General features: G+C 43.9%; 2 protein-coding genes across 2 annotated transcripts in view; both read right to left on the bottom strand.

Annotated features, from left to right (window-relative positions):
• The window catches only part of LOC147733112 (uromodulin-like), a 584922-nt gene that overhangs the window by 97670 nt on the left and 470554 nt on the right, over positions 1–16698 (bottom strand). The window lies entirely within an intron of this gene.
• The window catches only part of LOC147733114 (uromodulin-like), a 198384-nt gene that overhangs the window by 73657 nt on the left and 108029 nt on the right, over positions 1–16698 (bottom strand). The window contains exon 5 of the mRNA XM_086959037.1: positions 584–807. Coding sequence (XP_086815163.1) covers positions 584–807 — 224 coding nt within the window. The remainder of the gene's footprint in view (positions 1–583; positions 808–16698) is intronic.

Genomic DNA, 16698 nt, shown 5'->3' with positions numbered 1-16698 from the left:
AAAGGTAGATGTGGTTCATTTTGGTGCAAATGAGTACTCTTTTATCTAGAATGATCTTGTTAAAGAAAATGTCCTTTTTGAGTGCCACATCTCCACAGTATGTAAAGCCAATAGAGGTTCGGAAAAGTGCGCTTTAATATCATAATTTGTCTCATTTCAGAAATATACATTTACCGTTAGAAACAGAGGTGGGGTGAGCGTTAGTTCAGTTCCCAGGAAGAGGTGGTGCCTAATTCTGGTTGTGTTTTTAGAATAAGGATTTTTGTTCTACCACTGAAGTGTACTTTCAACATTCAATGAGGAATCATTGCTTTCCCATACCGGAGCCTCCCTATGAAGTACAGGAATTAATTTATATGGTCGCCGTCTAGGAGTTGTTAGATTTCATAATTGTCTGAGTCTGTAATAGTTACTATCTGAAGATCTGAGTACCCTCAATGTCGGAATCGTTTCCTGAGTTAGCATCCTTCTCTGAGCGCTCCCGATCTAAACAATTCAAGTACGTATCTTGATGTTTACTGTACAGAACAATCGCTTTTACAGACTGGGACAGGTGAAATGCAGACCATGCGTCTTTCCTTACCTTCATCTCAGTTCCGCAGTATCCTGCCTGTGGTATGGCTTGAGCTATGATCACACTTACACCTCCCACCACGTCCGTAAAATAAGGGTAGGTGCAGTTCGGGTCTGTGGTATTTAAATGCATGTCTGTGATGCTGTACTTGAACCTCTCCAGCAGGCACTTCTTGAAAGACAGGGTCATTGCTGCACCTGCACATTCAGGAGTGGGGACGATCTCACTGCGATCTGCAACGAAACAGGACCAGGTGATTATTAGTCAAAACCAGGTACAGATCATTTAGCGCTGCGGCTGGTCAGCACGAGGACACATCCTTTTCATGGGGCGCGCAAACATGGAAACAACAATCACAAAACGCACATTTGTTTCCCTGGTTCCTCATGTCAGCATTTTTACGGTGAGTGCAGCTTTTAATTGAGAGGCTGGAATGTATGCACGATGTTTATTGAAAGCTTTGCCCCAGTATATGGGACAATGAAATTAGCGGTCGATCTCGAAGACTGTGGGGGCTATTGGGAACTGAGCTCGACAACTTTTATTGTTGCTGTTGCACGATCACTTTTTATTTTACACTTGGAGTCTGTTGTGACCTCCAAGTACATGAAAAGTAGAGGAGACGCAATAACCACCATCCCAGTACCTCCTAGACCCTCCATCTGTTACACGTCATTCTCTGACCAGGGACCCTACAGCGAGGAGGGCGCTTCTTTTCTTGCGCGTGATTAAGGGAACATTGCAGGTCTGGGGAGGGTAAATCAAGGGGAGCAGCAGCACCATGAAACAGAGGAGAATGTAGAGAATATTGTCAAGAATGACTGGAGTAATGAAAGGGGGAAGTGGAAGGTGGAGGAAGTCAAAGAAAGCTGACAATTTTAGCAGGAGTAAAGGAGGGAAGAGAAAACAGATAGGACAAAGGAGGGAACTTAAACCTGCAGGCACGAAACACTGCCCCTGAGCCTTCAACAGACAGACACGAAATCAAAAGTGGCATCTGGCCCAGAAAAGGTGAGGATTGTATGAGATGGAGCATCAAAGGAGAGGTTTCATTCTATTCCTGTGTTTCAGTGGCAAAATGCTTTCACTTTTGTAAGCATTAAGTATTGTATTTTAACCATTCATTCATTGATAACTTTATTTCGGTCAATTGACCATAAAAGTGCACATAAAATACATCAACACAATCAATAAAACAATAAATATACATAAAATGTTAAAACAGCATTAAACTAGAAGTTATCAAGATACAACGATAAAAGCGGTTAATAATTGATTTAGTTTAAAAAGGTTTGTCTCCTGAGCCACATGCTTTAAAGATAACGTGAGACACGCAAACACAATCGGAGGATGGGTATCATAAGTTAGTATCCTGCAAGCCTGTGTAAAGTGCAAAAATCCCAAATTCCTACAATTAGGGGTCAGCCAACATTTCCTAATGGCAGAATAGGCAGGGCAGAAAAACAGTACATGGGTTACATTCTCTTTTTTGTACTTACATGCAGGGCAAGCTTTGATGTTAGTTTTTGCCCACTTAGATGAAAAAGATCCAATGGGAAGGGTACCATGCCTTAACTGAAGATATAATTTTCGAGCAAATGGGGGTTCAATTGTGTTCAAGAATTCCTCAATTTTGGGTTCAAGTTTCACTTGGAGGAATTCAGAAGTTAACCTACCCGATGATGTAGAGCTCGCTAGCATCTGAGCACTCTGCTTGCTTATATGGGAGAGAAGTTCCTTCTTTGATATCCCTGGGCAATAAGTCTCTGGGTTTTCCCACAAATCCAGTAAATCTAGCCCGGTGCTAACCACACGGATGTGTTGTAGCCGAGAGATTTTTTTTTGTATAAGAAGGGACAAAATCTCAGAGAACTTCACTCTATATGCGGCCAGTTCAGGAACTGACCACAGCCTCTTCCAGTACATGATTGGTCTTGCACTAATAATCTCTTCTAATGGGACCATGCCCAGATCAAGCCTAAGAGGAATATAGGCGTACTGGGCGGTAACCCAACTAAATTTCACAGAAAAAACGGTTCTGCCCTTTTGAGATTTAATATCTGCTTGTGCCCCCAAAGTTCAGCCCCGTAGATTGCAGCCATTCTCGCCTGGCGGCAATATATTTCCCGAGCTGGGGACACCAGCCTAAATGTTGACTCCCTAAAGACTTTACTTATACCCCCAGCAAGCTTGGATAGCTTAAGGGTAGATTTGGCAATCTGGGTGTTCCAATCAAAGTTCTCAGTTAGAGTAGCACCCAGATAGACAGATGTTTTTACCCTTTCAAGGGGGGTACTTTGTAGGACTGGGTTTGGACGTACCCGCTTAGGGGGATTAAAAATCATAAATTTAGTCTTTCCCAGATTGATTTCCAATCCCCGTAGCTCACAAAACTCAACAAAACCATCAAGAGTTTTTTGAATGCCCGATGATGTTCTAGACAACAACAATGTGTTGTCTGCGAACATCAGAGCGGACACTCTACCAGTGACCAGTTTAGGAGCATCGTTGTAAACCACACCATTCAAATGTTCCACAAGGCCATTAATGTAAAGGCTAAAAAGTATGGGTGCCAACACGCACCCTTGGCTAACTCCCTTTTGAACTGGAAACTGATCTGTGAGTTCGCCATGCCTACCACACCTGACCTGTGCAAAATTATTTGTATGCAGCCTAGCTAGTACATGTAATAGGTATAAAGGGAGTCCTAGGTCCGCCAACACCTTCCACAATTTGGCGCGGGGAACCAAATAAACACTTGTATTGCTTACAACACAACTACATGCCTTGAATTACATAGTTTCAAAACGCATAATTACGATATTAAATCTAGGAAAAACATTATTATCCCCACATTGGAATTTATTTTACATTTCAGACACTATTCAAAAAGAGAACTCTTACTATTTCTAAGCACCTGGGGCCTCATTTATGAGGCTGTGCGTCACTTTTACGCCGCAGGTGCATCACTTTACCAGTGGCGTAAAAAATGCGCCTTGTTGCGCCATATTTACAAAGTGAGGCATCTAGGTAGTTGCGTCGCTTTGTAAACCCCTGCGCCACATCATACCTGCGCCAGGTATAATGTATGCAAGGGGGCGTTTTGACGCAAGAAAGGGTCATGGAAGTGACGCAGTGAAATCTGTAAGATTTCACTGCGCCACTTCTAGGACACAAATGCGTCAATTTCTTATGCCTGCCTCACAGCAGGGGTAAGACTGACGCAGGCCCTTTCACATGGGGCTTGCCCCATGTGAAAGGACACATTGCTGGAGTTGCGTCACTTTTGTGACACGCTCCAGCAATGCGTCACTTTTGCGCCATACAGACACGTCAGCAATACTTACGTATCTGTAACTCCTTGCGCCATGATGCGTCATACTATAAATATGACGCATCATTGGTGTGGCAAGGAGGGCGCAGTGAAAAGTGACGCATCGCTATTTTCACTCAGCGATGCGTCACTTTTCATAAATGAGTCCCCTGGTTCCGGTAGTTTTTTTTAAATAGTGTAGTTATGGTTGACATGTCTATAGGTCACTGCAACTGGTGGCATGGCTTTGAAGCACTGCTTCTTCTACATACAAAAGCATGCAGGTGCATAGATGCTTAATATACAGCTCATTGAGCATAAGGGGTTGGTCAGTGGCACCGAGAGGGGAGCCACAGTCGAGACAGCAGGATAGCAAAAAGAGAAAGTGCTGGGAAATATTTTTGAAGATTCATCAAGCAAAGTATAGGGCCCAGCGGCAGTCACTCCAAGGAACAATTATGGAAAGGGGCGACCACTCGGTCACCCCGAACGTATGGTTGGGTGCCCGATCCCCCCAAGAAACCATTTTGGGCGGGGGGCGTGGCTCGGCTGGTATGCCCGAAGCGGCGTAGCCGGGGCGCGCCTTTTCCCGCCCAAAAGGGGTTGTCCTAGACACCTACACCGAAGACCACGCCCAGTAGGCGTACCGGAGGAGGGTGCACGCCCTCCCGCAGAAGAATAAATAGAGCGGGAATCCGAAGAAGCGTCCTCTTGTTCTGGTGCTCTGAAGGCTGCACCCACTCGTTGCTCGTGAGCCCTCGACGGAACAAGCAGCAATTTTGAGAACTTGTAATCTTGTTGTTTCTCTTTCAGTTATTTGGAGCTCGAAGAGTCCAGGACCTCGTTGATCGACTGGGAGCAGAATACTCGAAACCATGGCTGGCAAGAAAGCGGGAAAGGGTTCCGAGACGGATAAGGTGTTACGCCTATTGTCGAACCGGATGGTTTGCATGGACCGAAAACTCGGAAAAGTCCAATCAATCGGTAGAGGTTTGGCAGAGGTCAAAAAACAGCTGGCTGCACCGAGCACCCCGGGTCATCCTAAGAAGGTAATAGGCCCGGCCTTGCCGGGAGTCGTCCCCGAGGGTAGAGGGAAACGGTTCAAGAAGAGGGCGGTTTCGGGGGAGGTCCCGGTCCCAGAGGTACCCCCAGTCGCCCCCCTCACGCCGGCAGACAACCCGGTACCAAACCCAGATGCGGGTTAGCCGATCCCGGTTGTGATTACTCCCGCTAATGATGAGGAAATGCCTCCCAAATTGGCCATCCAGTTGGCAGCATGGCTCAAGAAAAAGGCAGGGGGCGCAGTGGCCCCTGGAGACCCGGCCGAAGAGGCCAGACTACTAATCGAGCAATTGCGGCAGTCGAGAGATGTCGCAAAGGCGAATGTTCCTCTTGTTTCCCCACAGGTGGCACCGGTAGGACCGGCAGTTGGTCACGAGAAGACGGTGGGAACAACGGCCAAACCGGGTAAGCTCGCTTTGCCAATGGCGGGGGAGGGTTCAATACCCTCAAGGCGGGAGAAGGTGGCACAGCACATCCCTATGGCCACGAAAGAGTTAATATGGGGAGACAAATATGTTAACATGTTTTCATTATTAACTGACCATCGCGAGAGGGAATATGCTAAAACCCAGAAGGATTTGTGGCACCCGAGCGTCTGGCGCGCCAAGATGGCGGAATTCAGGGTGGATGAGACAGTAACGAACTGGTTTAAGGCCTTTTCTATATTTACTGCAGTTATGGGGGAACGTAAACCCGAGGTGTTGACTGAATTCTCTTGCTATCAAAATCGTATTATGAATTTTTATGCAATGTATGAGGGGGAGGAATGGAAAGGTTATGACATGAAATTCCGGAAAGCGAAAGAATATGATGCTACTCTGACGTGGGATTGTCTGGACTCGGTGTCATGGCACAAGCAGCTCCTGCCAGGGGCGGCAGGTACATCCTCGCCAGGCGGGAGTGGGTCAGGGGTCGTCAGCCAAAATCCCCCTCGAGCGGGCGCCGGTGGGGATTACCAGCCTAAGACCGGCCTTAATGGCGGCAAGCGTGGGGTCTGTTGGGGCTTCAATCGAGGCAACTGTAACAGACCGCAGGGAACATGTAGGTTCAAGCATGTGTGTGCGGGCTGTGGGAATTCCTCACACCTGGAGAGTTCATGTAGATCTAAAAATAGCGGGACGGGAGGAAAAGGAGGGTCTAAGCAGGAGTGAGGTAGAACGTTGTGACCGATTGCCTACACCCGTTGATCTCATGGCTATGACTCCCTGGTTGAACAAATACCCTGATCATGTATCCGCTGGGATGTTGAGGAAGGGATTCTTGCACGGCTTCCACATCCCGGCGGCGGATTTTTGTAAAAACCAGTTATCGGTGCAGCACAACCCAAGCGTGGCAGAGAGAAAAATTGCAAATGAAGTCAGCTTAGGGCGAGTTGCAGGGCCTTTTCATCGCCCGCCGGTGGCGGAGTTCATCTGTTCCCCGTTAGAGGTTGTCCCGAAGAAAGACCCAGGGGAGTTTAGACTTATTTATAACCTGTCTGCTCCAAGGGGTTCCTCAGTGAACGAGGCCATTGACCCAGAAGTTTGTTCTGTGCGGTACGCATCGTTCGATGATGCCGTGGCCATATTAAATCGCCTGGGCCCCGGGGCGCTGATGGCGAAATCAGATATTGAATCGGCGTTCCGGTTGCTCCCCGTACACCCACAGGATCAGCGCTTGCTAGGTTTTGCATTTCAAGGGAGTTATTACATGGATAAATGCATGCCTATGGGTTGCTCCATTTCTTGTGCCTATTTTGAAATGTTCAGCTGTTTTTTAGAGTGGGCATTCACCGAGGCCACAGGGCATAGGCATGGTATGCACTATCTTGATGACTTCCTGTTCTTGGGAGCAGCCGGCGATATGAAATGTGCGCAGGTGCTGCATGACTTCTGCATCCTCATGAGGGAGTTCGGAGTCCCATTGGCACCAGGTATGACGGTTGGACCATCTACTTCACTGGAGTTTCTGGGAATTGAGCTCGATTCGGTGGAGGGATGTTTCTGTTTACCGATGAAAAAGGTGGCCAAGTTTAGGGCTTCCTTGACGCAATGCCTGGGCAAGGAGAAAGTGACCCTGCACCAGTTACAACAAACAGTGGGTCAGCTTAACTTTGCCTTGAGGGTGATACCAATGGCCCGCCCCTTCTCACGCTCTATTGCACAAGCTATGGTTGGTCTCAAAGAGGGACACCACCGTACAAGACTGTCGGCAGAGGTTCACCAGGATATGCGCATTTGGTTGGCATTTCTGGCGGACTTCAAGGTCGAGTCGTGTGGAACAAGCTGCCAGCATCTTCAGATGAACGAGGTCTGTGGACTGACTCAGCGGGGAGCGTGGGATTTGGGGCCATCTTTGGTAATCGATGGTCGGCGCAAACATGGCCGACGTGGTGGCACTCCAGCGGTCTCACAGGTAACATTGGGTTCTTGGAATTATTCCCCATTTGGGTTGCTCTGATGGCATGGCCAGTGAACTTCAGGGACCGCTCAGTGGTGTTTTGGTCTGATAATATGACTGTTGTCGAAGGCATTAACCGACAGGCAGCATGCTGCAAATGGATCTTGAGATTGTTGAAAGAAGTTGTGCTGCTTTGCATGAGACTGAATGTACAGTTCAGGGCGAAACATGTGTCAGGGGTACTGAATCATGCAGCTGATGCACTCTCTCGTTCACATATGCAGGCGTTCAGGGGTTATCTACCTACAGCGGACCTAGTGGCGGCACCATTCCCCGAAGCACTATGGCTAATCAGTGCCCCGGATTACAAGACCTCGTGGCAGCAAGCTTAGCCCCCAGAACAAGGAAGGCATACGAAGGAGCGTTTCGTTCCTATTGCACATTTTTGGGTCCAACAGGGAGTCAGAGCTGGGGTCAGGAGGAATCCTTCCTGGGGTTCCTGGTAGCGCTGCACAGAGAAGGCCGATCAGCGGCAACATGGCGCAGGTGCATGGCATAAAAGACCCAACGGGTTCCTTTTTGGTTAAGAAGGCCCTTCGCGGCTGGCAGCGCCTCGAGGGTCGCAAGCAAGATGCGAGGCGCCCAATTGGCTTAGACAGGTTGTCTCTACTTGTAGCGAAACTAGACGAGACGTGCTCCTTCCATTTCGAAGCAGTTCTGTTCCGGGCAGCTTTCGTATTAGCATTCCATGGGGCTATGCGGGTGAGCGAACTGGTCGCAAGGAATAAGAAAGACGTTGAGGGAGGTTTGTGCAGGGATCACGTCCAAATTAGGGGTGATTCGATGGTGTCTCGATAGCCAGGTCCAAGACCGACCAGGGGGCTATGGGAAATAGTGTTGTCGTGCAGCGCGCGCGAGGGCCCCCCACCTGCCCGATAAAGTGTATAGAGGAATACTTGGCACTAAGGGCGGCTACATGGGGGGGGAGTTTGCTGAGGCACAAGGATGGCACCCCACTGACGAGGTTTCAGTTCCAGAGGGTGCTAGCACTGACAATCGCTGCTGCTGGCATGGACCCGTGCGATTTTGGGACCCACTCCTTTAGGATAGGGGCTGCTACTGAGGCTACAGCCAGGGGTCAGAGTGCGGAGGAAGTGAAGCAGTTGGGACGATGGTCCTCCAATTGCTTCAAAAGGTATGTGCAATTGCACATGTTGTAAAGATCAATTGACATGCACTCACGCTTCTTGTCTTTTGTTTGAATTACAGTTTCGCGAGCCTGTCACGCGGGGCAGAATTTACAGTCGACCCAGCACCAGGAGACCAGCGGTCAAGGACCACCGTCTGGAGAGAGAGTGGTATGGGTCGTGAGCCACTCATATGTGAGGCGCGCCGGGGACGTATTCAAAGCAGGTGACGCGACTCACGCAGCTGGGGAATACGGGTACAGAGTGGCCTTCCATGGGAAGGGCGGGCTCTGTTTTGACCAATTCGAATCATTTTTTGAGGGTCTCTTAGGGCTGCAAAGGTCACCGTCATCTGTAGTCATAGTACACCTGGGGGGCAATGACTTGGTGACACTGGGTAGACGAGTGTTGTTTGAACAAATTTTGTCTGCTGTTAGCTGGTTGGCTAAAAGAATCCCGGGGTGCACGATTGCCTGGTCCCACATGATTCCCAGGAAGGTATGGCGGGGGGGCCTTTTGGTGTCAGCACTGAACCATTCGGTGAAAAGGGTTAACAATAAAATTGGTAAATTGTTTCGCTCTTCGCAGTTGCATAGCATTCCTCACGGGTGTATTCGGGGTGATCTCATGTATCTGAATGATGGGGTTCACCTGTCCAGGGAGGGGAATGATTTACTCATAGGAGACTTCATAGCATGGCTAAGGGGTTTGAGGAAGCATGACCTTTAGGAGGAGTAGGGGGGGCCGGATAGTCGGTCAACTATCCGGCCTGTGGCGGTAAGGTCATGATCGGTGAGCAGTAATTTCAAGGTCCCTAGAGGGGGGCGCCACCCAGAATGGATGGGAGCGCCCGGGGGGAGGAGGCCATTGGCCCCTTCCACGGGGAGGCGGCACCCACTAAGGATGGGTCGCCTAGGGGGAGACGGCCATAGGCCCCTCCCAGGGGGGAGGCGGCTAGATGCCCCTCCTACTAATTTCCCGGGGGCCGGATATCCGCGACGGCGGATAGAGAGTGTGGGGATGGGGGGAGTCCACGCGGTCCTTCCTACAGATACCTCACACGGGAACTCGGACGACCTTTAAGATGGCGTCGAGTGGAAAGGGGGCCCCCACCACGACAAGGGAAGTTACAGTTGGCAACGAGGGTAGAGTCCTCTGCGCATGCGCCACTCACACCTTGAGGGCGAGAGTTTTGGTAGTAGGAATCTTGCCGTTGGCCCTTAATGCTAGGATGTACAATTTTAATTTAGAATGTATGCATTTGCAGGATGTTAGACTCGGCTAGGAAACCTTTGTATTAGAGATCTGTTAAGGTTAGCCAAAGAACATGTCTTCATCGAAATGTAATAAATGTAAAATTGTACATGATTATGAAACTTTTATTTAATGTTTTAAATTTTGTTTCATATTTTAATAAATACGGCCGGGAGGGTGACTCCCTCCCGCCTTCCAAAAGTTCAAACCTGTGTCCGACTTCTCCCATCCTTGGGGATTGTGTTGGGAGGGGTTGGCAGGCATCGGCCATATGGAAAGGGGCAACCACTCGGTCCCTCCGAACGTATGGTTGGGTGCCCCGATCCCCCTGGGAAACCATTTTGGGCGGGGGGCGTGGCCCGGCTGGTATGCCCGAAGCGGCGTAGCCGGGGCGTGCCTTTTCCCGCCCAAGAGGGGTTGTCCTAGACACCTACACCAAAGACCACGCCCAGTAGGCGTACCGGAGGAGGGTACACGCCCTCCCGCAGAAGAATAAGTAGAGCGGGAATCCGAAGAAGCGTCCTCTTGTTCCGGTGCTCTGAAGGCTGCACCCACTCGTTGCTCGTGAGCCCTCGACGGAACAAGCAGCAATTTTGACCCACCCACCAGCCCCTTATGGCAATGTTTGTTTTAAATAAAGTTTTGCTGAAGATAGGCCTTTTTTCCTTTTGTAGAAAGTAAAGGAATGTTTAAGTTAAGGATGTGACTTCTGCCTGTAGGATAATGTTTTTCTTTGTAGGAGTGAGCAGTCGATGACACATCAAGGCAATGTCAGAATTTTTCCTTCCTTAGTAGGTAAACAACTGTCGTATTTATTTTTGGTCGGGCGGTAAGGTCATGATCGGTGAGCAGTAATTTCAAGGTCCCTAGAGGGGGCGCCACCCAGAATGGATGGGAGCGCCCGGGGGAGGCGGTCATTGGCCCCTCCCACGGGGAGGCGGCACCCACTAAGGATGAGTCGCCTAGGGGGAGACGGCCATAGGCCCCTCCCAGGGGGGGAGGCGGCTAGATGCCCCTCCTACTAATTTCCCGGGGGCCGGATATCCGCAACGGCGGATAGAGAGTGTGGGGATGGGGGGAGTCCACGCGGTCCTTCCTACAGATACCTCACACGGGAACTCGGACGACCTTTAAGATGGCGTCGAGTGGAAAGGGGGCCCCCACCACGACAAGGGAAGTTACAGTTGGCAACGAGGGTAGAGTCCTCTGCGCATGTGCCACTCACACCGTGAGGGCGAGAGTTTTGGTAGAAGGGATCTGACACCGGTTAAGACCTTGCCGTTGGCCCTTAATGCTAGGATGTACAATTTTAATTTAGAATGTATGCATTTGCAGGATGTTAGACTCGGCTAGGAAACCTTTGTATTAGAGATCTGTTAAGGTTAGCCAAAGAACATGTCTTCATCGAAATGTAATAAATGTAAAATTGTACATGATTATGAAACTTTTATTTAATGTTTTACATTTTGTTTCATATTTTAATAAATACGGCCGGAAGGGTGACTCCCTCCCGCCTTCCAAAAGTTCAAACCTGTGTCCGACTTCTCCCATCCTTGGGGATTGTGTTGGGAGGGGGTGGCTGGCATCCCGGCCATACAGAGCTGTTAAAGTTCATAGGAGGGGCTATGCTTATGAGTGTGTGTTGTTTGTGAGGTGCAGGGATGTGCTCTAGTTGTGGCATGGTGGGAAGCGGTGGGTATATTTTGTGGTACCCTGATGAAATATTGATGTAACAAATATCAACATACACAAATATTGACTCAAAAATATTGAATACAAAAATATCGACTCCCTATACTTAAACAGGTAAGTACAAGAATATTGAATCAAAAATATCGAAATAAAATATAGATGTAAAAAATATTGAAAGAAAAAAAATATATACTTCAAATAAAATATATTAAATATTAGTATATTTTTAACAAAATAAATTAAATGTAATATATATTTATAAGAAATAAACTTAATTTAATGAAATATAAACACACAAACATAAAAATTAATGGATATACATATATTTACTTAAATATAATGTATTAACTATTATCTTAATTTAATTTTTAAACTTTTAAATTATATATTAATTAAATATATACATATATTAATAATTAAAAATTAAAAAAAATAACCATGTTATAATGAATTCAAACATATAACAAAACATTTTTAAATTTCGCAATACAATAAATACAACAGTAGGGAAATTGTTAAAATGCAGGGGAGTAAAAATTAGTATTCCCACTGCAGTAAGTACAACAGTAGGGAAAATGCTGGATTGCGGAGGGGTAAAAGCGTACTATTCCCACTCGAGTGCAACAGTAGAGAGAGTGCTGGATGGCGGAGGAGTAAACATTACTATTCCCACTCCAGTGAGTGCAACTGTAGGGACAGTGTTGGATAGCGGAGGGTTACAAATTAGTATACCCACTACAGTGAGTTCAACAGTATAGAAAATGTTGGAAAGCGGAGGAGTAAACATTACTATTACCACTCCAGTGAGTTCAACAGTATAGAAAATGTTGGAAAGCGGAGGAGTAAAATTACTATTACCACTCCAGTGAGTGCAACAGTAGGGAAAGTGTTGGATAGCAGAGGGGTAAAAATTGCTATTCCCACTCCAGTTAGTGCAACAGTAGGGAAAGTCCTGGATAGTTGAGGAGTAAAAATTACTATTCCCACTCCAATGAGTGTAACAGTAGGGGAAGTACTGGATAGTCGAGGAGTAAAAATTACTATTCCCACTTCAGTGAGTGCAACAGTAGGGAAAGTGTTGGACAGCAGAGAAACAAAAAATAATATTAATATTTAAACAGTTAAATACAATTAAACAATATAAAAAGAAATAAAAAATATTTGCCAAATAACCAAATAAGTATATTAAATATTAACATTAAATATATTAATTACATAGAACAAAAAGAGAGCTATTATATTTAAAAAATATAAATTTCTTAACAATATTCATTTAAAAGTTTCAAATATTAACAAAAAATATATTTTTAAACATATATGTATTCTTTTATTTCCTACCCTATAACACCACACCAATGAATAAAACCGTCAACATTTTTATTTTTTTAAATTCCATAAATATTTATGATTAAAAAAACTATTAATGAAAATAATTAATAAGCATTGCTTGAATACACATTATTTAACACTGCAACATGCTCAACACACACTTAAAATGTAGATCACAATTACCATATTTAATTACTCATTAATTAATTTTAATTAACAACTAATTATAAATTCATCAATTATAAATAAATTACTTCCTACCCTTCCCACCCTTTCCCCTATAAACACCAAATCACACACCTAACATAAAAACACAATTATCATAACTAATTTCCAATTCATTAATTAGCAACTAATTATTAATTAATCAATTAAAAACTAAATTACTTCCCTTCCTTCCCACCATTTTCACCTATAAACAGCACAACACATACATAATTTGTTTTTACAAAATTAACATATTTAATTGCCAATCAATTAATTAATTAAAATGTATAAACAACTAATTATTTCATAATTGATAAAAAAATAATGTACACATTCAACACTATACCATCTCAATTCAACAAATATTAATAAACAAAAAATATTTACATTTACTATAATTAAATTACTTCCCACCCTTTTCCCCTACGGAAATAAAGCCGCAAAATGAAAACAAAATATACTAATAACTACTAAACATATTCAATTAATCTTATATAATTAAATTACTTCCCACCCTATTCCCCTATAAACCCACAACCCGCTACAGAACAAAACATGCAAAATTCAAACAATTTTTTTTAATAAATACTAAAAGTTTAACACAAATAATAAAAATACAAATAATTCTAATACGAAAAATACATGCATCACACATATAAAATATATAATAACAAACATAACATTGATACAAAATTGATATTTTTTACATCTATATTTTTGGAAACGATATTAAACACTTCAATATTTTTTACATCGATATTACTTACCCAAAGTCGATATTCTTCACCAAGATATTCTGACTGTTGATATTCTTGTGTTCAAAATATTTTATTGAAATTTTATATCAGCAAAAACATAATAAACAATAAGCAATACAGAAAAATTGAACATTGCAAAAATCTTGTAAAATATCAATATCCAGGAAACAATAATTAATAAAACATAACAAAACAAAATTCAAAAAGGGAAGGGAAGGAGAGGGAAACTATAATAGCAAAAGCATGAAAGTCAATAAATAGAGCTACTATACAAAGTCAAAATATATAAAAGAGATTAACACATACTAAAAAGGGGTTATTTTATTATTATTTTAAAAATCTGCCATGGATCCGGCCCTCCAGGACCGGTTTGGAGACACCTGTGATTAGATATAGAATTATGACAAACCCCAGATATTCTTGACCCACAATATTTGTGCATCCATATAAGTGTAAGTCAATATTTTGGCATCCATATTCTGTCACTGCACTATATTTTGCTGGAGCATATTTGTACATCCATATAAGTGTAAGTCGATATTTTGGCATCCATATTCTGTCACTGCACTATATTTTGCTGGAGCATGCTACGTACCAGTACTTGGTGTTGAATTGAAATTCAGTACACAAACATGTTTCCAGACACTGTTATGTGTTTGGAAACAATCCACGTCTTAATTCTTCTGCATAGGGAGACATGGTCATCAATATTTCTCTTGGGAGCAATAGGAGATTTGGACTACTTTGCAGCTGGGACTTCGAAATTTGTACCACCGAGTTGGGATATGCAGAAGATGGAAACTTCCTCGCTCCTGGACCTATACAATGCAGAGAGCGAAGATGATGGATTCTGGCTTTAGGAACTCGTCCAGAAAATTGTGTACATGAGAACTGTTGTCACTTGAGTGAAGAGGAGAAGCAGTCCTGTCATAATGTTCTGGACCTTTACTCGTCTATGCAGGAAATAATCATACACAGATTTAAATAACATTGGAATAACCCAATGATGAAGCCCTGCACCAAGTGAGCAAAACCAAGAAAAGCAGTGTTTGGTATGAAGAATCCTAGATAATTGAATGAATTCTTGAGAGCCATGTTGATCTGAAAGCCAAGGGTAAGCTTCACATCTAAGATGACTGCTACACATTTTGCTGAAGGTGCTGGAGCGGTTGTTATGCTTAACTCAGCAGACCCTTAAGATGAAGACAACTGACATGACAAAGGCCCACAGGCCACTTGTCATTCATTTGGGATAGTCATGAGAAGTTTTTAAGCACTGGGCAGTCAGAGCACAATTGAGGTTCTAGTTTGTGGATTATCTACATGTCATCAGCAGAGTATTAGAAGATTAAGCATTTCAATGTATTTAAAGAGGACATGGGTCATACTAAATAATAAATAATGCCATGGCAATGACAGAGCCTTGCATAAAGCCAAAAAAGAAGATACAGCAAACAGTAGAAAGAATTAGTTGAGGTTAAGTGGACATGATTTGAAAAGAAATAGGACATTTAGTGACAGGCATTGTTGAGGGTTTCAGTATCATGAAGGTGTAGGAGGAAGGCAGGCTGCAGCATAATGTTAAAAGAAACTTAAAAGTCTTGGGGGTAGCAAACTCAATCCTCTCTACTTGTCTATAAGCCCTTGTAGCATTGATGTAACAATGATGGGGAATCCGTCCCATAGCAAGTGCCAAATGAGAATTTAACATATGCCCGAAGGTCATGAGGCTAAAATGATCACCTCCTCATCATACAATATCATGATTATGGAAATGTTATCCTTTTTTTATAGAAAGGTGCAAGGACCATGAAGGAAATCCAGGAAATCCTAATAAAACATAAGTCCAAGGACACTTGTGAGGATAAGGCCTTTATGAAAATCATTTGATATAATGTTTTGCCCGTAACTTTTGCCACTAGTCCAGGTGCTTGCATTAATAAAACCATGATCTAGATCTGTGTCAGTCTGGAATACAATACAACAAACCATAGCTCATCCAAGTGTACCCTGGGGCGCTTATAAACCTTCAAAACAGACAACATGTTTTTTTGACTGCTTTCTGAGCTACTTTCATGTTATATAGAGGAAGTTGAATAGGCAGTAGAAAACCTATCATCCTTTATTGATCCATGGAATTATTTGCCGTTTCCCAGTGAATTATTAATTTCCCATTGTAGATGATTGGCTAAGGTAGTTTAATTGCTATTAAATGGACACATTAACCTTTACATTTTAGATTAGAGGGATCTCTATACCTATAAGTAAGAATGTGTTTGGAAGATAGTAGATGTTATGCATTGATTATCGACGTGTAATTAATTTGGCATTATATAGCTTGCCCCAGCACACCAATGAGTCAGAATAGAGTATTCCAGCCAAGCCCAGAAACAGAAAAGGATTTTTTCTTTTTTCGATTTTAATACATGTGTATCTTAATCGGTCTCTATGAAAACTGACAGGTGACTGTGAGCCTGACAAGCAAAGTATTCTAGGGTGAAATCAGGAACCATAAACGACTTTGATGGGCTTATTCTCTTAGATCGTATCCATTGATAAAGACATTTGTATTTTAGTTTTGTTTTTCTCTCATTTCTATTTGTAGAGTATTTTCTTTATCTCTGTGCATTGAAATGTTCTTATTTAAAACATTGCACTGATTATTTTGTGAGTTGCAATAGTTTATTTGCAGTGTTACTGAACACAAAACATTAATAAAGTCAATGTGGCTACTATGGATGAAATTACGACAACTAAGAAATGCAAAGTGTGACTAAAACCCTTTTCTGTAAGTATGGAAAGAACATTGTCAACTCTCCCAGAGCCAGAGGAGGACAGGCAGCGTGCCCGAAAAAACATAAAACATGCAGTCGCCAAACACACTTGAGCCCAAAGAAAAAAGTAGTCCCATAAACGGAGGAGGAAAAGTTGAAAGGGAGTACT

Source organism: Lissotriton vulgaris, chromosome 2_1, assembly GCF_964263255.1.
Source record: "Lissotriton vulgaris chromosome 2_1, aLisVul1.2, whole genome shotgun sequence".
NCBI lineage: Eukaryota > Metazoa > Chordata > Amphibia > Caudata > Salamandridae > Lissotriton > Lissotriton vulgaris.
This window is presented reverse-complemented; position numbering and strand designations above follow the sequence as displayed.